Raw genomic sequence first — 24,254 nt, forward strand, 5'->3', positions numbered from 1 at the left:
TGTATATAAATACACAGTGTCTACATGCTACATACTACAGTATATACAGTGTTCGTATTTGAATTGCTATACTTTACATAATATAGTAATATAGTACAATATAGTAAATCTCCACAGCCACACTCTAAATTCTATAGGAAAGCCCAGAAAAGTGGATATTATTATATCAGAAAATGGAGACTAAATCTGGAATGGGATGTGAAGAGATCATTTGTCAAATCAAATGAAATAAAAAGATGAATCAAACTTCATTCCAAAATAACCAAGATACACCATGGGTTGTGGTTTACGCAGTTAAAGGATTGAGTCCAATCCAGATGATGCGTTTGGTGAGCTTAATTAAATGGTTTGCAGGCAAACAGACAGTTTTTCATCTCCTGGTCCTTGTGCCCAACTTTCTTGACAAAACGTAAAAAAACATAGGCCCATCCAGGTGCATTCTGGGCTGCCACAACCGAACCCCTTTTATCCCCTAGGTGCACATGGCCTAACCCAATAGAAAAGAAATACTATAAAGTGCTAAACCAATCAAATTAGCAAAATACTAAGAAAAGTAAACATTCTAATTAACATACAAAATTAACACAAAAGACCAAAAAATAGAAATTCCTTAACAAATAAACTAAATTTTAACATTACACAAACAAAAATAGACAAATAGCTCCTACAGGATGTTCAACAAACAACACATTCGTTGTGATGGTCAGGTGTCCACAAGCCTTTCTATACAGTCGTATGCAAAATTTAGGAACCCCTGACAATTTTCATGATTTTCATTTGGGTGTTTGGATCAGCAATTTCATTTTGATCTATCAAATAACTGAAGAACACAGTAAAATTTCAGTAGTGAACTCATTACAGTCTGTAGGAAGCGTCTAGAGGCTGTTATTTCTGCTAAAGGAAGCTCTACTAAATATTGATGTGATTTTTTTTTTTTTTTTGGGGGTGCCCAAATTTATGCACCTGTCTAATTTGGTTTTAATGCATAATGCGCATTTTCTGTTAATCCAATAAACCTAATTTCACTACTGAAATATTACCTTCAGTTATTTGATAAATCAAAATGAAATTGCTGATCCAAACACCCAAATATTTATAAATGAAAATCATGGAAATTGTCAGGGGTTCGTAAACTTTTGCATACGACTGTATATATATACAGTATATATGTATGTATATTAAACAACAAAAAAAACAGATTTTTTTTAATACTATCAAGAATAATTAATGTGGTGAATCTTTACTAATTGGTTTTATAAAATGTATTAACAAGATAATTTATGAAAACAAGGGGGCACCCGGATTTGAACCGGGGACCTCTTGATCTGCAGTCAAATGCTCTACCACTGAGCTATACCCCCACGCTCAATGCCATGGAAATTTACCGTTTATAAAGATTATTATTATTGCAATATTCGTGGCAAATTATTTATTTAAATTTTTATATTTATACTTTTTTGTTCTAACGTATAAACTAATATCGGTTTCTAACACATTAAACGGAGAAGGATAAAATAATGACGCCATGACGTAAACACCATGCATCGTCTCATTTTTTTTTTTTTAAGTAACCGGAAAAGACGCCATTTTAGCGAATCACTACAGGCACGTTTCCGGATTTGTACAGGAAGTGGTTTAATATCGAAGGCGCCCGGCACTAAAATGGTATTGTAGATGTTTCTACTCAAATATATTCATCTTAGTTTTCTTTATTGTAGTAAATTCAGTTTTCTATTTTGTTTCCAGACTTATTAGCTTTGTTTTTTGGTGTCGTTGTTATAAACCTGAGCTAGTTATTGACGAAATAAACGACTTAAACGCACGTAAATAGAGCGTTTACATCATTGTTTATGTTATTGTTTATGTTTATGTTTATGTTTATTCTTTTGTCCAATCTATCGTGATGTTGTAGTTTTATGAAGCTGTTTTAGCTGATTGTGTTAGCTTTAGCTGTTTGTGATGTGTCATTGCTTTGCTAGCTGTGTTTACTTTCTGTTTCGGTCCCTTTTCATGTCATTTGACTTGAATTGAATTGATCAATCGGAGTCTGAATAGAAATAACAACACAAATGTCTTGTTGAACTTTACAGAACACTCGAGGTCTTCGCTCTCAGCTCAAAGACAGCGTCCCTGTAGCAGGTCTTTGTCCACAGGCAGGATCTTATGGTGTACCTGATACCCTGAGGAGAGGGTAAACATCCTTAAATCCTCTTCATTGTGCTAATTTATTTATTTATTTTATACTTTACCTTTTGTATCGTCTTATTGAATCCTTTATTAATGCTTGTATTATTGTGGTTTCAGTTTTTCCAGCGTCAAAAATGAGCTCCTTCCTTCTCATCCTTTAGAGATTTCAGAAAAAAATGTGAGTTTTTGACATGATTACTCTCTCTCTCTCTCTCTCTCTCTCTACGTATATATATGTTGTACTCGTTTGTTTATTAATTATTCATTACATTTGTATACATGATATAAATGTAATACATAATTAATAAACAAACGAGTACAACTTATTCGGCATTGGCATCGTTTATCTGAACAACCGAAGAACATCTGCACCGAACCTCGTACTCAGAAAAATCCTCACAGCGGAACGAAGACGCAGTTCTGTGGCCGATCTCTTTCTAGCCGAGACCATAATGATATTTTTCATGTGGACACCTGACTGTTACGCCCATGTCGGAAGCACACAGTTGTGCTTTTTTGTTTGTAGCGTTACAATTTCCCTTCTCTAAAACCAAGAAGCCCGAACGTGTTTCAGCATAAAAAAACTAGCTCCATAAAGACATGGCATGGCGTGTTAAGGTTAGTGTAGAAAATATCCAGTGTCCTGGATCGCCAGTGTCTCGCTACATCTCTGTTTACACCCGGCATTTACTAGGTGTCCTAGGTGACCAGATCGCCAGCAAACAACGCAAAATACTTGTTAGAAAAAAAGATTATAGTTTTCACACTGCAAATTTTGCCATTATAGCATCTAAAAGGCAACTGTGGTTTCTTGGAAGAGCAGCTGGTTTTTAATGCAGTGTTAAATTGACTCGTACCAGCACCTTAGCTTCTTATGGTTGCCATAGAGCTCCCAATCGTATGGAATATAATAATTGTAGTTTGAGTGCAAAATGCATCTCAGTGAACCCTGGACAGCGATGAAAGTCTAGCTAATTGACTGCATCGTTACCGTAGCCAGAAAATATGTAATCATTGTAAAGACTCTGAAAATCAAGCTGAACCCACTCCACCTCCAGGCTAAGGGGTAAAGACCACACTATAAAAGCAGAGACAAAAGCAGCACTTTTTCATAACATCTGTTATAACGGGTTCCGCAATTAAAACCGGACGTTTCAACCCCGGAAATAAATGGCCAAATCCACCTACTAGACTGGAGCTTATTCTAACAGCAAAGATAGAATGTGATGTTCAACAAGAACATATGGGTGTGGTGCTCAGGTGTCCACATTAATGCATTTGGCACATGTTGTCTAATCGGGTTGAATTCTGATAGAGCAATAATTTGTTTTGTGGTTTGTACCTACAGTTTCACCTTAACCAGGAAAAGATGAACTTTTCAACGTTAAGAAACATCCAAGGACTTCACGCCCCATTGAAACTCCAGATGGAGTACAGAGCAGCCAAACAGGTGGGAACCGGGTAGCTCCGCATTTACACGTCCTCATAACGTCCAGTACGTTATACTCATGACGATTATATCATGTAGGTTGTAAAGATGCACATTATATAGCTCAATTCTCAAGCTCCTGTTTCTTACAGATTCAACGTTTGCCTTTTCTGCCGAGTTCCAATCTGGCCCTCGATACACTCAGGGGTGTCGATGAGACCGTTGGATTCGAGGACATCCTTAACGGTAAGAGCACATTTACATCCAACAAGTTAACAGATCAGTAATGGCAGAATAGTTCATAAGACACTGCATTGATCCTGTTTGTCTGATTGTTACACCTCTACTAGAAGAGTTACTCTTATATACACATTAGTATTTAACTCTTTGATTTATTCTAATTAATATGTTTGTCTTTTTGTGTGTGTGTGTGTGTGTGTGTGTGTGTGTGTTTCAGATCCTACCCAGTGCGAGCTGATGGGCGAACCTCACATCATGACTGAGTACAAACTGGGTCTGATGTGACCTTTAAGCTTTAAATTTTTATTAAAAACTGTTTTCTGGTCATCGAATGTTTTGACTGCATTGAATGCAATTCACATTGTTTTTTTTCTGTTTCTAATAAAAACTTCAAGCAATTAAACATTGAAATTCCTCAAGCATTCTGATTACAGATCTTTAAATGAAAAATATTAACCCTGGAAATAAATATTTACAGGAGAAGGTTTATTCGCATATTCTTTTGTAATTTTTTCCAACAACAAAAAAAAGGTTATGAGCATTAAGAATTTCTTTTAAAATATTACAAACTTGAGTTAACAAGCTTAAAAGAAAATGTGTGATTTAAAAAGGAAAATAAAAAAGCAATCTGTAAAGTAAGAAGTAACTTTGTGTGTATATATATATATATAAAAAAAAATTGAGATCAGACTGATTTAGTAATGATTATGTTTTTGCTGTTAAATAATGCAAACTTTTTACATGTACTGTCTAAAATCAACTTGTCCACTTCAGTCCAGCTTCTCTTCTTGGAAGAAATCTGCAGCGTTGAGGCGTTCCTGAAATTCGTCAAATTGCTGCATAGAGAGGAGAACAAACACATGCATATAATATCCATCTTTATGCTTTCATTTGTATTAATACAGAAATACACACACCTCTCTAACACACACACACACACCTCAGTAATCCAGCCTTCCTCCATCAGCTTGTTGAACACTTTCATCACCGTCTCCTTCACTGGTTCATCTTGGTCTCCTTTCTCTGTCTGTTGCTCCTTCTGATCTTCCAGAGCAGTGCGACAGCGCACAAACAGATGGTACTTGTAGTGTTTAAGTGCGTGATACACCTCAGTCCGGCTGGCACAGACAGAGCCGACAAAGAACATCTGCACAGACATTTAGATTTTTTTATTTGGACTGGAATGGGGGTGTTAGAGTAAGGGAAGGGGTTTGAGAAGGAGAGAGAGAGGGAAGGAGGAGAAAGAGGTTTGTTACCTGCGAGTCATCAGGCATGAACTGGTCCTCCTGCATTGTGTGGTTGTGATACAGCTGCCCGGACAGACGCACACAGAAGCGACCGTTTCGGTGGAGCTCGCATGCTTCGCAGCCCTTATTGCGGATGTTCACCATACTAACTCGCACTTTGGGATAACACTCAACTCGCTCCTTATATAAAAGCCCACAGAGTACATTTTTGCTTCATTTTGTACACAATCCGTGTGATATACAGTACTATACAGACAAAAAAACAGTGTTTTATTTATTCCTACTTTGTAGCGGTCTTTCCAGCGGCTCCTCTGCTTTAGATTTTCCAGCCGTGGGAGCACAAGTCGCTCGTCAAAGTGACGCAATGACGATTTCATCTCTTCGGCATAGCGCTTTGTCCGCTCTCCATCTGCAGGGACGAGTAAACGAACCTAAATCTTATTGAGCTTATAATAGCATTATTTCCTGTAAGCTCACGTCTGGATGAATACCAGAAAGGCTTCTGTGAGTAAACTTATTTTGGTTGCTAGACGGAGAGAGAAGATGTCACTACGGGTTATCATGTAGACCATACTTGGCCTTTAGCACCTGTAGTCCCACATATCTCTGGGATCAACAAGACAGAGCGTACAATACCATCCCTTCTAGTTAGAATGCATGGCAGAGTGAAAACCATACCATAGAGTGATTTGAGGAAGGACGTGTCCAGTGCGTTGATCAACAAGGCTTTGACCACCAGCTGAAAGTGTGTGAACTGAGATCCGGTGATGACTACAAATAAAACAGAGTCAAAATATCATAAGTGCAAACAAATAACCAAATGTACATAAGCGTAGATACATGAAACCTTACACTCGCGTGGAAGGTGAGACCGGAAGCTCTTTTCATCTGTTTTAACCCCTTCATCCTCTTCCTTTCCCTCTTTCTGCTCTTCATCCTCTACGATGAAGTCCTTCAGGCTGTCGGTGTCGGCCTGTTTTTCTTCTTCGCTGCTGTCTACCAAGCGAACTGGTTCCTCTTCGCTAGACTCATCTTCTGAGGTTTTTGCTTCTCCTTCGCCTTCAGGTTCTTTTTCTGCAACTTTGACCTCTTCCGTTTCCTGAACGACAAAACGTTCTGAACCGCTTAATGATGTTCTGTGGCCGCTTTATTAGTTACACATTAGTTCCAGGTTTTACCAAAAACCAAAAAAACCAAAAAATCTGAGCACATCACTCCAGTCCTCAGGTCCTTACACTGGCTTCCAGTTACATTTAGAATAGATTTTAAAGTATTGTTACTCGTTTATAAATCACTTCATGGCTTAGGACCGAAATACATTACAGATATGCTAACTGAATATAAACCAAGCAGACGACTCAGATCATTAGGATCAGGTCAGTTAGACATACCGAGGGTTCACTCAAAACAAGGTGCGTCAGCATTTAGTTATTACGCCACCTATAGCTGGAATCAGCTTCCAGAAGAGATCAGATGTGCTTCAACAGTAGACACTTTTAAATCAAGGTTAAAAACAGATCTGTTTAACTCTGTATTTACTAAATGAGCACTGTGCTGCTTCACAATGACTGCACTTTTTATCCACTTTTACTCCTGTTTTATTCTTTTTAACATATTTTAAACTGTTTTTATTGAAATCACATTTATTTTCTTTAATTGTTCTTTGTTTTTATTATGATTTTATCGTGTGTCTCTTATTTTTACATATATTTTTTTTCTCTCTCTTATAAACTGTTTTCTAATTTCTATGTAAAGCACTTTGAATGACCTCTGTGTATGAAATGTGCTATACAAATAAACTTGCCTTGCCTTTACACTTGTAAGTCTCACACACACACACACACACACACACACACACAATCTTATCAGCTGTGTCCTATTTTATGTCCTGCATGGCAATAAATGTACACTAATTGTATGTATTGTATGTTCTGCTCACTGATACATGTGGGTTCTTACCAGAGTTCTGCGCCTGCGCAGTGGCGTGCCTGACTTTCTCTTCTTCAACAGCTCCATCAGTTTCTTTTTCCTGTCTCTCCTCTTGGCAGCAGCTTCTTTGGCCTCCACTTCATCGTCCTTAACAGTTTCGCCCTCGGAGTCAGAAAGCCTAAGTCGTTTTTTCCCCGATGCTTTCCTGACAGGTTCAGTTCCGATGTCGCTGTCGGAGGAGTCGCACGAGCCGTCGTCGTCGTCCAGGATGCTCGCGCTGGCCGAACGCTTACGACGTCGTCGTGACACGGCGCACTTCTCGTCGTCCGTCCCACCGCTGTCGTCGTCTCTCGTAGCCACCCGTTTGGGCGCAGGAGAATCATCCGAGTCGTCGTCCGAGCTCCCTGAGGCGTCGTCAGACTCCTTGTACTCACTCCCGGAGTCGTCGCTGCTCGTCGTGCTGCGGTACGACCCTTCGTCGCTGTCCTCGAGCATCTGCTCGATCGCGTTCATGCGCGTCTTTGCGCGATCGATACGTGACGCCGACGCCGACGCCACGCGTTTTCTCCGCATGAATACGCTTTTCATTGCCTCCACGACAGCACGACGGGACGGATCAGCTCGAATCGGCTGTGAAGCAAAACATGGACGCGGTTACTTCAGTTCATACGCACACAGATTTAAACACGAAAGCTAGCCTCAGTGCAAACAACAACAACAAAATATTCAGCGTGAACGAGCAGAAATTACAAACAAACTCAGCAACTCTGTCTAAAACATTCAAGAAGTTTACAAAAACCTGAATTTCGTCCAGAACCGCACTGTAAAACCGCTGGTCCCGCGATTTTTAAGGGGGTGTGTTTGTTTTGTTTTTGCTGCTCCTTCATATCTAGCAGGAAAAAGTGCGCCGTCTAGCGGTGTGGAGAACGCTGTCTTCCTGCGTCACACTGAGGACATGATCTAAAAGTTTAAATACTTTCCAACAAATTAATTTCTAATCTAAATTATAATTGTTTTAAACACCATATCTTTCCACAAGCCATCATACTCCCTAATAACTGAACTTAACTGTACTGAGCACAACATACACAAGCACTGTATGGACTGCACAGACCTACGCTAAATACACACACTTCCGATACACATCCATCAACCTGTTTACATGCTGTTTTTGCACACTTTTTGCTCTTTACACATACTGTTTCACATTTCAATAGTTTGCTGTTTTGCACGATCCTTTACAATATCTCAGGGACCTGCTGCTATTACACTGTTAATTCTAGTATTTCTGCACATGCGATATTGTTGAACATACAGTATTTACACTGGTCTGTGCTGTTTTTGTGTAATGTCTTTTGTGTATTGTCTTATGTTTGTTGTTTGCACTGTCTTTTGTCCTGCACTGTCTTGTTTGTCTTGCTTCTTGACTTGACTCTTGACTTGACCATCATATAGCTAGTCTCTGTTATTACGCTAGTAGGGCCGTAAACACAGGGCCATTAACACTGATACAATACATAATATGGCTAAATGTTTGTGCACAAATACCTGAACATCACACCAAACTGTCACAAATTTGAAAGCGTACAATTATCTGGACTTTGTTTGTATGCTATAGCATTGCAATTTCCCTTCACTGGAGGTAAGTCTTCAAGTAAGAGGCTCAAACCTGTTTCAGTTTGAACCCCTGTGCCCAAAGCGAACTCCATGAAAATAAGATTTGAAAAGTCTTGAGAGCAAGATCTCAAGTAACTTACACAGAGCCTTGATCTCAACCCCGCTGTTTAATTCAATTAAATTTAATTCAAATTTACTACTACCAGAAGTCCTGAGTTTTGTGATCTCAGCGAGCGTGAAGGATTGTAGCGTGTAAGAAGACTAGTTAGAAACATGGAAGCTAACCCATTAAGAGCCTTGTACGCAAGCCTCTGTCCACCTATGCAATGAGAACTGAAACACTAAATACACCCCAGTCTTTCTTGTGCTAAATCACTAATGCTCTTGGTGTCCACAAACATTTGGCTATGTGTTGTATGTGATTCTTCATTAGCAAACTAAAAAGTCATATATAATCCATATGAATGCCAAGTCATTTAGAATATTTCCCAGTTAAGAGCATTTTAGTCTTGGGTTTTAACAAAATATGAAAAGGGGTGAACGCTTATGTTCGGCACAGTATGGCAGACCCGTAAATTAAAAGATTGCTGTTCTTGGTAATGAATTGCATAAATCTTAAATAAATCTTGAATTGCATAAATCATAAATGTCTACTCTATAAAGTTTTGTGACGAGTTACAACATGAATAAAATCAAGAAACAAAAATCTAATTTCAGTACATTTTTATTATACAGTGAAGTCCACATTTTTTTGGTTAAGTGTACATACTATATATGGGATGATACATATTTTATGAACAATCATTTCAAATATTATGACCAGATGAAAATTTCACCATCATATCCAGCAGATAATAGGTGTTCACCTTTATGGTCAAAAATAACACTCTCAACAGCATCATTATGTCCTAAAAGACTGGACACGTGTGAAGACGCCAATTCCACCAGCTTCACCTCATGATCGTTGCTCGCGACTGCTAGCACCTTCCCATTTGGACTGAAGGCCACTTGGTTGCTAGGGTGTGGTCCTGTATCAACAGTGGCCAGGGCTGATATGTTCCTTACATCCCATAATTTCACAATGCCATAGGAATCACAGGAAGCAATTGTGTCTCCCAGTGCATTAAAGGTTGCACTGTTGCACGAGTGCCTGTGCCCGTAGAATGTTTGAGCACAGAGTCCAGCACGGGCATCCCAGAGTGATATGGTTTTATCAGCAGAGCAGGTGAGCAGAATGTTAGAGAAGGGCACAAAGCTAATACTGTTCACTGAGTCGATGTGGCCACGCAGCGTGTAGCGACAACGCTCGCTGTAAAGGTCCCACACTTTGGCTGTGTTGTCCATAGAGCAAGAAGCTACAAAGTCCCCACAGGAGTGGAAGGAACATCCCCAGGTGGCGTGAGTGTGGCCTTCCAGGGTCAGCACACAGCAGGATTTGGCAAAGTCCCAGATCCTAACTGTGGTGTCTCCACTGGTCGTGGCCAGATAGTGTCCACTGGGGTGGAAGCTACAGGAAGACAGCCAGTCAGTATGACCCTCACCAGTCATTATCATCTCCCCTTCTCGTATCCCCCAAAGCCTCCAAAGGTGATCATCACTTGCAGTAGCTATAAGCAGTTTGCGCGGATGGATCGCAAGATAGCTCACAGCCATGGTGTGGGCTTTGATGGATTTGGTCAGAGAGAATCCGGATGTTTTGGTGCTTTGAGCAAATAAGGCTTTTATATGGGGCAGGAAGGGATTTATTCGTGTCCTGGCTGGGAACTCGGAATCTTTTAAATGTTTGGAAGTAGCGGTCTTGGCTTGGCATTTGGCAAGGTCAGAAGTTGCCATCTCATCAACTGATGGTTTGGTACCTCCCTTTTGCGAAGAGCACAGAGCACTGTCTAGGTTTTGAACTTGACTGGAGACTCTGTCTCTCTCAATACTGACCAACATCTTTTCTCTCAGAGCTGTCTGATACTTCTCATTCAATTGTCTTAAAGCTGGGCCATAAGACTCGTAGTGTTTCTTTAGTCTTCGGATGTCCTCAATGAGTCTGTTTTTCTCTTGCACAATACGTTTATGCTGCAATCGGTGAAAATCCCGTTCCTTCTGAAGCTTCACAATGGTCTCTCCGGCTTGGAAGGCAGCCTGCTTGTAGCTGTCTCGCTCTGTTTGGACATTTTTCAGCTCGTTATCCAGCAGCTGGTTGTGCGTGTATATATCAGGCACCAATCCCACCAGATTTGTTTTGAGCGTTTCTTTATGTTGCATCCCAAACCATTCTGTCTGGAAGCAATCCAATGTTTTGCTCATTCCCATTTTCACAAGAAAGTTGCGAAGAAAATCATCCACTACTTCAGGGATGGGGCTTTGTAGTTTCTGGGGTGAAGAAAGTACCTGCTCTGGTACAAACTCACTGTCTTCAGTTGTAGTTTCAAAATCCTCTTCTTCAGCCACACTGTCCTCTTCAACACTAATCTCTTCATACTCATCCTCACAATCTTCTGGTATGGACACTTTTTCTAGATAATTTGGTCCCTCAACAGATTCTGTGTCGCATATCTGTGCCATTTTGTCACTTATTTAGCGAGACTGCTTGGTCGTTTATTATTATTATTATTATTGCGTTGTATATCGTTACCATGGAAACCTGCTTGGAGACGACGATAATACCGTAACACCACATAAACACTTCATTAACGTTTTTTTAAAAATGTATATATGAAAATATGTAAATGTATAAATTTATATAAAATGAATAAATGAATAGCTAAACGTATGCTTGTTTATTAGTCGTCTGTATGAAACGTGTTTTTCTATGGATAATCCAGCCGAAGTAGAAATTTGTGTGCGCGTATATACAAGGGTTTAAGGTAACTACGCACTTGGAATCAGAATCAGAATCAAATAGAGCTTCATTGCCAAGTATACTGTATGTTTACAAGGAACAACACACAGACAATAAAAATAAAATACACATATGTACATAAAGATATACAATCATAAAAAAAATAAGAAGAACCGTTCTCTGTAGTCTTAGGGGTTTTTAATAAAAATGCAGTTTATAGGAAAACTTTGTTATTAATTAGTGTAAGTTAAACAAGCAAGCAAATAAATAAATATTATTAAAGTCAAATGTTGATTTTGCATCAAGTAATTGTTGGCAAACAATATTTTTTTTTCTTGTAGGATTTGGCAATAATATTAATATTAATAATAATTAAAAAAAAAAAAAAAAGAATAAGCTCCTTTTAAGCTAAATCTAAATAAGCAGGCAAAATATTTCTTCCATGAGTTTTTAAATAAATTATTTTACCTGATTGCACTTCCTAAATGGTGTCTAGGCTTTTATCCTAATATTTAATATATATAAAATATATATTTTTTAAAAAAGCACTAAAGTAATATCATTTTGTGAGCGACGTTCTCGAGCGAAGCAATAAATTCAGACTAAATTCCATGATAAAACCTGAAAAAAAAAGTCAGCCATAAATGCATTAATTTTGTATAAATAATCTGTGATTTTATAATTTCATTATAGTTTATAGAAGGTTGTTATACCACTGTTTATGCAGCAGGGGGCACTAACACTCCACTATCACCAATATGGCCTCTATGTAGGTTATTAATCAACAAATCTGCACAAAAATGCCCAAAAGTACAACACTTTAAAAATAAATTCATTTCATAAGTACTAGTGAAAATTTTTTTGTCACTAGTATCATTACTTGTTCATTATTTGATATAATGTATGTGATGTAAATATTTATTTTTAATTATTTTGTGCTACATAGAGATATTTTTAAACAATTAAAAATAATTATATGTATTCATTATATTAAATGTAGAATTATAAAAAGATATTTCACATGTTTTTATTGTATAAGGAATGTACCTTATTATATAATAAGGTATAATAATAATAATAATAATAATAATAATAATAATAATAATAATAATAATAATAACAACATTTTTTATTATTATTTGAAACAAATGTGGTTGTGTAGTTTCTCTTCATCATCAGACATGACTTGGCATCTTTTACAAGTAATCCTTCCCCTCTCTGCTTCCTCTATATTCCAAATTTGCATTTTGCAGTGTCTGTTTATAGTAACAGTGTGTGAATGCATGCGTTTGACCTGCAGTTTGTATTGCAAACATAATGGCACAATTTTTACTGTATAAGATAAATGCATATACACAACAAAATAAAAGGCAATTACAAACAGAAAATGCTAGACATAAAAATCTTGGTACTGGAGCATAACAAAAATGATGACATCAAGTGTCTACTCTAAAGTGTCTATCAAAACCCCATGGTCACGAGTGTTTATCATTCAGTCATCATCATAACAATAATTATATTAAAAGTAATAAAGATTACTTTTTCTTGACAATAGGGTGCCATTATATCATGGGTACTCTTTTAGTACCTTCAGAGCTTGATTATTTATTTATTTATTTTATAATATGAATATTATCATAAAAAATTTCAGTATCAGTTACAAATTGTTAGAAAATTTTAAACTATTGTAACACTTAGTGTTTTGGGCATATCTTATTATTTCCCTACACACACACACACACAAACACACACACAAACACACGCACACACAGTGAGAGAGAGAGAGAGAGATAGTGAGTGAGTGAGTGAATGAGTGAGAGAGAGAGAGAGAGAGAGAGAGAGAGAGAGAGAGAGAGAGAGTGTGTGTGTGTGTGTGTGAGAGAGAGAGAGAGAGAGAGAGAGAGAGAGAGAGAGAGAGTGTGTGTGTGTGTGTGTGTGTGTGAGAGAGAGAGAGAGAGAGAGAGAGAGAGAGAGAGAGAGAGAGAGAGAGAGATAGAAACAGACAGACAGACAGACAGACAGACAGACACTGCTGTCCATTATCATCATGAATGTGCTGATTGAAATCGAGCCTTTCTCTCAGTGACCAATCAGAGGAAGAGCAGCGGGAAGCTGAAACAACGGTAGCCTACAAATGTGGGTGAGGACACCAGTGTGTAGAGACACAGAGAGACCCAGAGACCCGGAACATCCTGTCCATGACAGCTACAGACATGAGCGCTCAGGCTAAAGAAAAGAAAATCCGCGCAAATTGCAAGTGCAAGTCGCCTACTTTATTCTCCTCATACTGTATTGAAAGCATACTGGGCAGAAGTCCTCTGAAAGTCAGGCTCCTCGGGATGCAGAGTCTGACAGCAGCACTTCGGACAGAGGACCGTCAAGGTGGGTTTGAGTCAAAGCTGCTTGAACATTAGGTTTAATCCTGATGTTTATCCAGATGTTAATCCGGATGTGCTGACTGTCTTCTGCAAAAAACTTTTTTCTATTCAAAACAACTACACTTTTAGCCAGACGCAGACCAAACTAAACAATGGACTACAAAGTTCTGAAGGATTATATAACTTTATTTTATATATATATATATATATATATATATATATATATATATATATATATATATATATATATATAAATAACATAATTTAAATTAAGCTGTCTGTTACTGTACACGTACACCGCAGCTACCGCTTTAGGGATCGTCATGAAACTACCGTAATGTTCCTAAGCGTGCAATAAACTAGTGAAAGTTCTTGTGACGTATTTCCTCCATATCTCCACCAGGCGTTGTATTGTATAAAAATTACATTTAAAATAAGAATTTCATATCTATATTAAAGTTACATAATTGTATGGAAATGACAAACTAATTAGGCTTCTTTTTAATTTGTCTCTGTTACTCCAATTGTCAAAAATTAAAGTAATCATTTGTCTTGACTAATTGTGAGGTTTTTATGGCAACAATTTCGTTTCTAGGTTTAACCATCTTGAAAAGTCTTCCAGTCAGCGGTAGACGAATAAATAAACTTTAAACTAAGTTTAAAAAATCCCCAACATTCAATACTTGTTACTGCGTAATGTTTTCACTGAGAGGGGGGTTTTTATCTCTGAATTGTATATGTAATTAGAAAAATGTTGCCATAATGGTTATTCGAGTTCAGTTGTGAAAATAATTAAAAAAAATAACCAATCTATTTTCAGCTGGGCCAAATTTGTCTCCTCACACTGAACCGCACCTGTTACCCAAACTGCGGCCCCCGTTCAATCCTCGGAGAGAAGATGAGCTGGAGAGCGCACATGGAGACGAGCTGGAGAGCGCACAAGGAGACGACCTGGAGAGCGCACAAGGAGATGAGCTGGAGCTCAGAGCAGGTCTAAACTCTTGCTACCCGGAAAATGAACTCATCACTTCCCTAAAGAGCCGCGCTGCTCAGGATAAAATAGACCCGGATAAGAGCAGACATCCTGGAGACGCGCGTCTCTCCCCGGGACCTGAGGACGAATTGAGAGAGAGAAACACAAACACAAAGGACAGCGAGGACGGTGTGTACGTGTCACCGAGTAGTGACGCCGAGGACGGGACTCTGAGACGCAAACAGAGGAGATACAGGACTACATTTACAAGTTACCAGCTAGATGAACTGGAAAGAGCTTTCCAAAAGACGCACTACCCTGACGTGTTCACAAGGTACATACCTAAAGAACTTATTTAAATCTGCATGCAGCTAAGAGAGATTTAGTATTAAATCAATAATTACTAAATAATTATAAGTACTAATATTTAAACATATATATATATATATATTATTATACACATATATAGTTATGGAAAACCCATACCGCTAAATCTCCAGAGTTAAATCTTAAAACTCAGATGGGCAAAGATGAAAAAATAACTCAACAATAATATTGTGCTGTGATTAATTATATGAATTATAAAGCATAATAAAACATCATTTTAAATATGTAAATATGAGCATCAAATGAGTGCGAAAGCTCACGACTCATATTCAATGTCGTTTATATATTTTTTTTTCCAAAACGAAATAGATATTTGTTTAGCGAGCAGAAAATTGCGAGCAAAAAAATATTTGTCATAAATATTTGTAAATCGTGAAATACCAATTTGGTATTTAATTCTAAAATAGCATTATGGATGGTCTTATTGTATTATAATGGGTTTAAATAAATTCTTGATTATATTAAGCAGCAACAGGCAAATAATTCATGCGTGTGAAAGAAAAAATATATATAAATCGAGTTTGTACATTGTTTTAATGAGTCTAATCGTGTTTTTAACAGTTTATATCTGTTTTATTTCATTTTCAGAGAGGAATTAGCCATGAGACTCGATCTGACGGAAGCGCGTGTACAAGTAAGTTCTGTTAAGTTTTTATTTCATTCTTTTTCTTTTTTTTCTCCATATATAGCCGAAATGTTTCACCATGAAAATATAAAAAATATATAAAAAAATAAAATAATAATAATTAAAAAAAAAACATGTACATAAAACAAAACAAAACAAACAAACAAAATAAACGTGCTTTGGGAACCATGCAGCTGACTTCAAGATCATTGATTAATACAAAAACTTACAAATTTAGAAATCCAGAAATCTATATGTGTAAATGTTATTTCATGTTTACTTAAAGTTTAGCTAGAATATCTAAATAAACTACTAGACCATGGTGCTAAGTTTAGGGATTAAAGAGTGTTTAATATCATTGGCTATAAATTTGAGAAGTCAGTCCTGGATTATGGGATTATAAATCAGAAAATTAATCCTAGTTTCTGTTTAGCTCTCATTTTATTGTCCCATTCTCCTCTCTGCTCTCTCTTATGTAATATCTGTGTTATTTATTTTACTTTCTTACCTAGCCACAAATATTTTGTTTAATAGAGTTTAATTAATACAGTACATAAAAACACAGGAATTACGAAGTTTTGGATTTGTTTTTAGCATTTCCTGCTCCTGAAACACACTGAATATAACTGATAATATTTGAAATGTTGTTAATGAGATAAACTATAAAAATATATAAAAATAAAGCTGTCTGTGTAAATCACAGAGACCTTGTGCTATTGGAATAGACTGACTAATAAAACTACTGATTTATGTTTGTCACATTAGACAGTCCACTAGTTGTAATGCGTCGGGGTGGGTTGGGGATATTTATTCACACTTGTCCTGTGCTGTGTTCGAAATGCGGTTTGCTAAATTATTTATTAGATGAAAACCAACCAAATCATCTGTTCTCTACTTTAGGTCTGGTTCCAGAATCGGCGTGCAAAATGGAGAAAAAGAGAGAAGGCTGGGGTTCAGCCTCACCGTCTAGGACTTCCATTTTCTGGACCCATCACTGCAGCACAGCCTCTATGCCATTATCTGGGTGGGGGTGCATTTAGCCCCAACCTGCACCCAGGCATTGAGTCAGGGTGGCCTGTCTCCCTCCATGGATTTGCCCAGCCTATCCCAAACCCTGTTCCCCCAAACCGAATCTGCTCCCTGCTTGGAGCAGCAATGCTCAGACACCCTGCACTTATTAGCCCTTCTTTTGGAAGGTGAGACTTGTTGAATAATGCTTCATTTGTCTACACTTGTAACTCTGAATTTCCGATCTCTGACTAGAAAAAAAAAGAAAGAAATCTCCTTTTCTGTTTAGAATTCCCAAATCTCTTCAAACTACATTTCAGGACATGCCATCACATAACAAAAATGGCTGCTAAAAAAAGTAGCTTTACATTAAGAAAATTGATACATAGTCGTTGTAGTTTGTTCAATCAGGCCGAACAATTTCACTGAAAACGTACATCAATTTTCATAACAGTTAGATAGCTAGATACAAAAGACAAACATGGAACATGGCATCTATGTTTTTTTTTTGTTTTTTTTACTTATTTTTTAATTTCAGGGTTAAACTGAACACTGTATGAGTTTCCTTCCAGAACGCTGTACTATATTTTTTGTTGTGTCTGAGTTTTGTCCTGTTTTTAAACCAATAACATTTCTAAATATTCATTCACAGATTCTTCACCCCGCTGGCACTTCAAAGACTGCCTGTTCCCACCACAGAGAATCAAATCCTGCCTCCCCTTCACATTCCTGATCCTCCTTCCTCATCTTCATCCACTCTGTGTTCCACTTCCTCGCCCGTGGACCGCCGTGCGTCCAGCATCGCGGCTCTGCGGCTCAAAGCCAGAGAGCACTCGGCTCACATCGGCCAGCTCAGCGTCCTCACAGCCGGTACAGGTGAAAAAGAGGCCTAACGTCTCTCTCCCTACACACCCAAGACATGAGACCAAAGCTAAAGTGCACTACAGCATCAAGAATCCTTTTGGAATCCCACAAGGAATAAACCTCTACTGACTACTGAAGCTCCATGATGGCTTTAATTGATGGAAGCAATGCCAAAGGGACTTGAGTCCTGTATATTTCACAATGGATACAAACATTGTGCATTTATTGTATTGATGTTGGAAAAGAAAAAGCTTTAATGAATAGTCTTCTCCTGTTATTAAAAAATCTTTTATATGTGCTTTTTGTAATCTCGTGAGGCTGAAAACTTAGTTCAGGGAAGAACAAACCTGCACTTCCCTATTTAACTGCTAAAGGAGCCAAGAATATGTGAAAATAAAGCTGTGAAGTGAGGTGTTGTGCTGTCTTACAGTTTAAGATGTTTAAAACAAGCAGTTTGGGTTGCCAGATATGCACAATCCCGTACCTCTGTATGTATAATTGCTTTAATAATTACAAAAAATCGCATTAAAGCCTCATGGCTTTAAGAAATCTTAGTCTGGAGGTTTAAAGCTTTTTAAGAAAGCACAACGTTATTTGTGTTGCTGGTATATGCGTGCTGAATGCCAGGATTTTGATCCTCAGCACCTCCTCTGAGATCCATCTAAATTTAGTCTAAATTTCTTTCAGCACCATTCACACACATTAAGAAGCTTATTTTGTTCTCCGGTGTTGCTTTGTCCCTTTCAAAAGGTGGATATCAGAATGAATGGCCTATGCTTGTAAGCCTGGACTTCTTCCAAGCAGCGTAATTCTTCCACACTTAAGTCATCATCCAATTAGTTTGGTGTGTAAAGTGATTTGTCATCTCCTAGATTTCAGTTCAGAGGACAAGAGAAGCGTTTTGTCACCGAAGCGGATTTCTGTCACTAACTACCTTCTTTTACGCCACACCATTCCACAATGCAATGAATAATAGGAACTGATAAATACTAATTCCCTATGAAAAGAGGTCTTACACAATCTTTTGTCCCACACACTATTCAGAGTAGGGCTGATGAAAAGGTGCAGGGATTAACATAATCAAATGAATCGAACTAATCTATTTGGGTGATCAACTTAATGCTCTCTGGAAATAGACATTTTCAGTGGCAGGATATTGTGGGTTAGAAAAGAGCTGATGAGTTATGGTGGGGCGCGAAGGTATTACGGCTCAGCACAGGTGTCTCTCTGTTTAAAGTCTCCGTACACAATGGTACACAATAAACACAATAGTGTGAGTGTAACGGATTAAAGAGAAGTTGCAGAGAAGTTTGGATGATCTGAGCAATGGGAAGGCTGGGAGCAGCCATCACGTTTCAGCCTGAAAGAAGAAGAGAAGATTTGTGTATTTTTTATCTGATCTATGGCAGAAATTGTGTCAGAAACTGTATTAAATGTGGATATCCTTTGAAACCAGGCTGAAGAAGTTGTTCCCCTATTTGTAAAAAAGCTCTATGGGTAGATACTGAACTGGATGATTATGAATAAAGACTTGTGCTAGGGTATGTAATAAAGTTTTTTTTTATACATCTATGAGTACAATGTTTGAAATTAAATGAATTAAACCATAGGAATGGCTTGAAACAACTGAATAACACTGTGGCGAACAATGTAACAAAGGAAAAAAGGAAGGAATTGCATTATGTGGATTTTATTTTAATTCGTATAAAAAGAAACATCAGGATTAGATAATACAGCTTTAGAGAAATGTTGGGAAATACTGTTTCATGAAATTAGCAGTGACAATGAGTTTGAAGAAGATGAATAGAAACGAAAAAACATAAGTGAGCTTAATTACCTTTTGAGCAGAACAAGGACCAAGAATAATAAGGAAGACAACACCTAGTTTTATATATGCTTTAATGGATGTCTGGACTGTATTACAAAAAAAATCGATAAAAAGAAAACGTTAAATAACTTGCTTAAATGCTTGTTATGTCGTATGCACCCTTGTCACGATGCATAGCTCCTGTCTATAATCTGTTGAATCAAAGCCATTTAACTATCCTATCATCTCTCTCTCTCTCTCTCTCTCTCTCTCTCTCTCTCTCTCTCTCTCTCTCTCTCGTATTGATTTCTCACTATTCCCCATGATTGCTTCCTTTGCCTTCCCTCAGTAAAAAAAAAAGTGCGGCTTATTAATTCCTTGTCCAAATTACAGCACTAACAGGTATCTCTCTGTTTGCCTGCCTTGTGAAGAGGAGCAATCAGAGATAATCGAGTGCTTTTAAGAGCACTTGCTTCCATTCAGCTCCAGGCTGCTCAGCCTCTAATCGCCCCTTAAACACACACGCTGTTCGTGGTGCAAATTCCAGTCATAATTCGACTTAAGTATATTTGTAAATCACAGCTCCTTTGAAGCCGAATAACTGAAATCAAACGCCTTTCATGGGTATTGAAATTTCCACATCATCACCCCAATTGAGACAAATTTTTTCAGGAATTTAGCATAAATATAGCCTAATAGTAGCAATCTAGACTGAATGGAAACAGATTAGCAACAACAAAGTATGGTGAACGCTACAGGTTTCTGTGCAAAGATTTCAATATTAATCTGAACTGCTGAGAACTTTTCTGCGAGAACGTACCTGTTAATTTACCGATTTGTTTAGCTTTCATATATAGACGTAACCCACAGACATAAAGATTCTCGACATTCGAAGATTTTATCAGTGGTCTGTTACTGATGGAGGTTTGTATCAAAACTGAATGACATTTAGTCTAAGAAATGAAATTTAAATTGAATTGTTGGGATTCCTACCTCTTTGCTCTTTTACTCACATCGTCAGTAAGTAATAAAACCCAATGGATCGTGCTGTTAGAGGAAATTAGAATCATGTCTTTAAAGGAAATGAATCAATAAAGAACAACGTTTCTTTGACCACCATGAAGTGTTTTATTCCTCTTACACCACAGCAATGTGTCAACAATTGTAATTTTTCATTTATCAACAAATGACTGAATGATTGTTGGTTTAACCATTTATACAGTAGTTACGTCAAGAAGCTTTTATTGTCATTTCAACTACATATCGCTGACGCAGTAAATAGCAAAACGAAACGACGTTTTTCCAGGACCGCTGTGCTACATAAAGCAACACAGAGCTAATGACTTGAGGATCGTGTGTAACCCTAGTGCTAATAGTGCGAGAAAAAAGGCAGTGCAAACAGACAATACAAAAACAAAGAGTAAACAAAGATTGTAATCAAAGAGGGTTCTAAAAATAGTACTGTATATACTTATGTAATACAGTAGATGGATGAGATATTGAAATGCGGTGAACAGTCAGCAGTCTGTATAAGACAAAAATACGGTACCTAAAAACCAGAACTCTTCTGTCCTGAAGACATGGAAAACAGCTACAAATGACTGACCCCTAAGAGGTTTATCTGTTGTTTCAATTTCTGTTTATTATTAGACATTGATCAGCGATATTTACATCAGCTCCTACAACTCTCAATGATTTAATCATTTTTTTACTGACCAAAAATTCTGACATCAATTAAGGCACAAAAATCTGTGAAGTCATAGTTGCATGTATGTACACACACTACAACCCTTAGCAGGATAAAGCGTTTATTGAGAATGAAAGAATGAACAAAAGAATGAACGAGTGTTGCAGACAGGGTGCCTCAGTTAGTGCAGCAGGTAATGTTGCCTACTGAGCTCCTGGGTTCCTGGTCTGATCTGATCCTCCAGTCCCACAGATGAGTAGTCTATGAGTAGTCTATGTAACTGACTGCTCTAAATTGCACCTAGAGTGATTATGGATAAGTGTGTGTGTGTGTGTGTGTGTGTGTGTGTGTGTGTAAGTAGGTGTGTACATGGTGTCCTGTGATGGACTGATGTCCCATTCAGGGTGCTTCAAGCCCAGTGTTCCCAGGACAGGTTGTGGAACCAACGTGGTCCCTGACTTGGATCATGTTCTCTGAATCTCTGAGCCCTTGAATAACATATGAATAACATATGAATAAATGAACATATGCACATATTTATCAGACACCGGCCAAGCATATTCTTCTCATTTCTGATCTATATGTATGTAAATATATATTTGTCTGACCGCTGCAATACAAACTCCATTACTCTGTGCATCATATATTTTGGACTTGATTACACGCCTCAACACAAACTCGGATCGAGAGAGCAACGGAGAGGAGAAAAGGAACGGATTGCGTTGAACGGATAGCGATTGAGTTTTCGATGAGATACGGAGAACATGATTCAAAGTTGATCTACAAGTAAAATTGCAACAGCATTTCCCCAGCAGCAGGCTACAGACATTATCGAGAAGATCATTTGAAACACAGCATGAGGTGTACGTCTTCCTGGAGAAGACCTATACACAATGTCAGCTGAGGTTTTGGATCATTTTCAAGTCTTTTTCTTGCTCCTCTTAGCTCATCCTCCTCCCCATCCTTCTTCTTATTTTTTTTTTTACATCATTTAGTTTTAACTTAAATTTCAATTTGGATTAATTTGCCTTGCTCTTGTTTTTACATTTCTTTGGATTTCCTCATTTTTTGATAGTAGCTACTACATGCTAGTCTTTGAGATGTTTGCATCCAGAAATGCTCCTGTGTTCTTGGATTTTGACATCTGATAATAAAAGATATTTAAATGATTGGTTTTTGGGGCCTAAATTCTAGGCTTGTGCAACAACTCATTGTCCAGTAACTACTTTGGATATGGAAGAGGCTGACAATTTTCTGGTTCATTTCCTCATTTAATCGGAGTAATTACACTTGCACAGTGATAGCTCGAGGTAATTCTATCCTTATAATTAATTATCAGTCAAATGAGTATTTGAATTCATCTGACTATGCTCACTTAATTAAAGCCTTGTTATTTTATTCGTACCATACAGTATGTCACTGGCGATAATACGCCGTGCTATAATAATAACCCATGCTTTCACTTTCTCTGATTCTCACGGATGTCAATTTACACATCATGTGGACATCAGTCAAGTCTAAATTACTCTGTTATTTTTCTACATCAATTAATTCTTCTAACCATCTCTGTAGCTTACCTCTTATCTTTTTTTAAACTAATTTGATTTCTGATATGGTTCGTTCTGTGTTTCAAGCATTCCGTACGACGCTCACAATCATTTCCCATCATGTCTCTCTCTATAAGAGATCGATATCCTTTTCAAAAATAGTCGCAGGATGATTAGGATTAGTGCATAGGATACGAGTGCGGTCACATTTTCGTGAACAGTCTGAGGTGGCTTCTGGTTTTGAGCTTTGATTCCTTTAATTATTTTAACCTCGGAAACTGTGATATGGTGACAGGAATATATGCTCGTTTTAAAAGTCAATGCACTTGATAGAAAACGGTGGCAGAAGGTGGCTTAGCGTTTAGCATGTTTGTCTTATACCTTCTGGGGTTAGAGGTTTGATCGCTGCCTCTATTCTCTATATATGTGTGTGACGTTTTGCGTGTTCTCAATGTTCTTCAGAGGTTTCCTACAGGTATTCTGTCTTCCTCCACAGTCCAGAGATATGTGGCTGATTGCCACCTCTAAATTGTCTGTAGTGTTTGAAATTGTTCCCTGCAGTGGGTTGGCATCCTGTCCACAGTGTCCACCGTTGTGTGCCGCGAGTACCTGCGACCCTGTGTTGGTTAAGCGGTACAGAAATTGGATGAATATCAGATAGAGATGTAAACTATCCCTAACCAAGAATTGTAATTTTAAATGAAAAGTAAAATATGTTGTAAAATATCTGATTTATTTTGTTGTTAACCTGATCATTCCTCGTTATATTCCTCATCATCGATTGAGCACCTACATCAGTTGTTTTTGCAATTACTGTGTGCTATTCCATTATATAAGGAATTATAATGGTCTTTACTTCCAAGTGTCTGGTTCTCACTATTTTTCTATTGGCCATTCTACAGGTTAAATGTCAGCGCCTTATCACCTTTGTGAAACCGTTACACGCAGGGACCAAGGGCAACTGAGCCCTCAACTCACACTCTCTTGCTTTTTCCTCTCAATCTCAATTTTTTTTTTTTTTAAATCAGACTCCATTGTAACAAATGACACCATTTCACCGAGATGGAATCATTTTAAAAGCGATTGCCAGTCTTTCAGAATCAGCAGCAGCAAGTCAATCAGCTGGAGCACTCAAACACACTCTAGAGTGATTACCCCGTGAATGGGGAATTTGCAGGGTTAGGGGTCCCGGCTCGGGCAAGGTTACTTAACACACTACTCTGTTCTGGTTTAGCTCAGAATGAGCCAGAATGGGACAGTGTTGTGTCAGTAGGGGAATTTTCTTCTGAGTTTGCTTTTATGATGACATTTAAAATGCATGAATGTGAGTAGGTTGTATATAAAAGAAAAGTTCAGATGCAACTTTGGAATTGAGTTTGTTTTTGGAAATCACTAATAAACTCAGCCCAGTTGGAGATATAAAAATACATACTTATATAGATGTATAAAATCTACCTGAATTGTGTCCTTTTTGTATTTTTAAAGCCTATTTCAAG

The 24,254-nt window shown here is 37.7% G+C and overlaps 4 protein-coding genes and 1 non-coding gene across 6 annotated transcripts; 2 read left to right on the forward strand and 3 right to left on the reverse strand.

The window, feature by feature from the left end:
* Positions 1 to 1,289: 1,289 nt before the first annotated feature.
* trnac-gca (transfer RNA cysteine (anticodon GCA)) lies at positions 1,290 to 1,361 on the reverse strand. The gene has a single exon. It is a non-coding gene; the product is annotated as a tRNA-Cys (tRNA).
* A 227-nt stretch (positions 1,362 to 1,588) lies between these two features.
* On the forward strand, positions 1,589 to 4,259 carry pomp (proteasome maturation protein). Its single transcript, XM_060890886.1, has 6 exons — positions 1,589 to 1,665; positions 2,091 to 2,191; positions 2,305 to 2,365; positions 3,536 to 3,637; positions 3,769 to 3,862; positions 4,074 to 4,259. Exons 1-6 carry the CDS (start codon positions 1,663 to 1,665, stop codon positions 4,139 to 4,141), a joined length of 429 nt encoding a protein of 142 aa, XP_060746869.1. The 5' UTR covers positions 1,589 to 1,662; the 3' UTR covers positions 4,142 to 4,259.
* Positions 4,260 to 4,355: 96 nt separating this feature from the next.
* On the reverse strand, positions 4,356 to 7,933 carry ccdc82 (coiled-coil domain containing 82). 2 transcript variants are annotated; one of them, XM_060890885.1, is made up of 8 exons: positions 7,832 to 7,933; positions 7,063 to 7,662; positions 5,956 to 6,202; positions 5,782 to 5,874; positions 5,388 to 5,512; positions 5,113 to 5,283; positions 4,797 to 5,003; positions 4,356 to 4,692 (listed from the first exon to the last, which is right to left on the reverse strand). In XM_060890885.1, exons 2-8 carry the CDS (start codon positions 7,618 to 7,620, stop codon positions 4,627 to 4,629), a joined length of 1,467 nt encoding a protein of 488 aa, XP_060746868.1. In that variant the 5' UTR covers positions 7,621 to 7,662; positions 7,832 to 7,933; the 3' UTR covers positions 4,356 to 4,626. The 2 variants fall into 2 exon arrangements, with proteins under 2 accessions (XP_060746868.1, XP_060746867.1); XM_060890884.1 differs by having other exon boundaries at positions 7,063 to 7,856.
* A 1,529-nt stretch (positions 7,934 to 9,462) lies between these two features.
* On the reverse strand, positions 9,463 to 11,205 carry LOC132860069 (sperm-associated antigen 16 protein). Its single transcript, XM_060891130.1, has one exon. It carries the CDS (start codon positions 11,203 to 11,205, stop codon positions 9,463 to 9,465), a length of 1,743 nt encoding a protein of 580 aa, XP_060747113.1.
* Positions 11,206 to 13,680: 2,475 nt separating this feature from the next.
* Positions 13,681 to 17,771, forward strand: arxb (aristaless related homeobox b). The gene is made up of 5 exons (XM_060891607.1): positions 13,681 to 13,864; positions 14,681 to 15,167; positions 15,809 to 15,854; positions 16,746 to 17,041; positions 17,506 to 17,771. Exons 1-5 carry the CDS (start codon positions 13,681 to 13,683, stop codon positions 17,744 to 17,746), a joined length of 1,254 nt encoding a protein of 417 aa, XP_060747590.1. The 3' UTR covers positions 17,747 to 17,771.
* Positions 17,772 to 24,254: the final 6,483 nt, after the last annotated feature.

Source organism: Tachysurus vachellii, chromosome 17, assembly GCF_030014155.1.
Source record: "Tachysurus vachellii isolate PV-2020 chromosome 17, HZAU_Pvac_v1, whole genome shotgun sequence".
Lineage (NCBI taxonomy): Eukaryota > Metazoa > Chordata > Actinopteri > Siluriformes > Bagridae > Tachysurus > Tachysurus vachellii.

Coding starts and splice junctions, on each gene's coding strand:
- pomp (XM_060890886.1), top strand. Junction 3,638..3,768: donor AGTACAGAGCAGCCAAACAG/GTGGGAACCGGG, acceptor TGTTTCTTACAG/ATTCAACGTTTGCCTTTTCT. Junction 3,863..4,073: donor ATTCGAGGACATCCTTAACG/GTAAGAGCACAT, acceptor TGTGTGTTTCAG/ATCCTACCCAGTGCGAGCTG.
- ccdc82 (XM_060890885.1), bottom strand. CDS start 7,620: ATGAAAAGCGTATTCATGCGGAGAAAACGCGTGGCGTCGGCGTCGGCG. Junction 6,203..7,062: donor TGCGCAGGCGCAGAACTCTG/GTAAGAACCCAC, acceptor TTTGTCGTTCAG/GAAACGGAAGAGGTCAAAGT. Junction 5,875..5,955: donor GTCTCACCTTCCACGCGAGT/GTAAGGTTTCAT, acceptor TTTTATTTGTAG/TCATCACCGGATCTCAGTTC.
- LOC132860069 (XM_060891130.1), bottom strand. CDS start 11,205: ATGGCACAGATATGCGACACAGAATCTGTTGAGGGACCAAATTATCTA.
- arxb (XM_060891607.1), top strand. CDS start 13,681: ATGACAGCTACAGACATGAGCGCTCAGGCTAAAGAAAAGAAAATCCGC. Junction 15,855..16,745: donor TGACGGAAGCGCGTGTACAA/GTAAGTTCTGTT, acceptor TCTCTACTTTAG/GTCTGGTTCCAGAATCGGCG. Junction 17,042..17,505: donor ATTAGCCCTTCTTTTGGAAG/GTGAGACTTGTT, acceptor ATTCATTCACAG/ATTCTTCACCCCGCTGGCAC.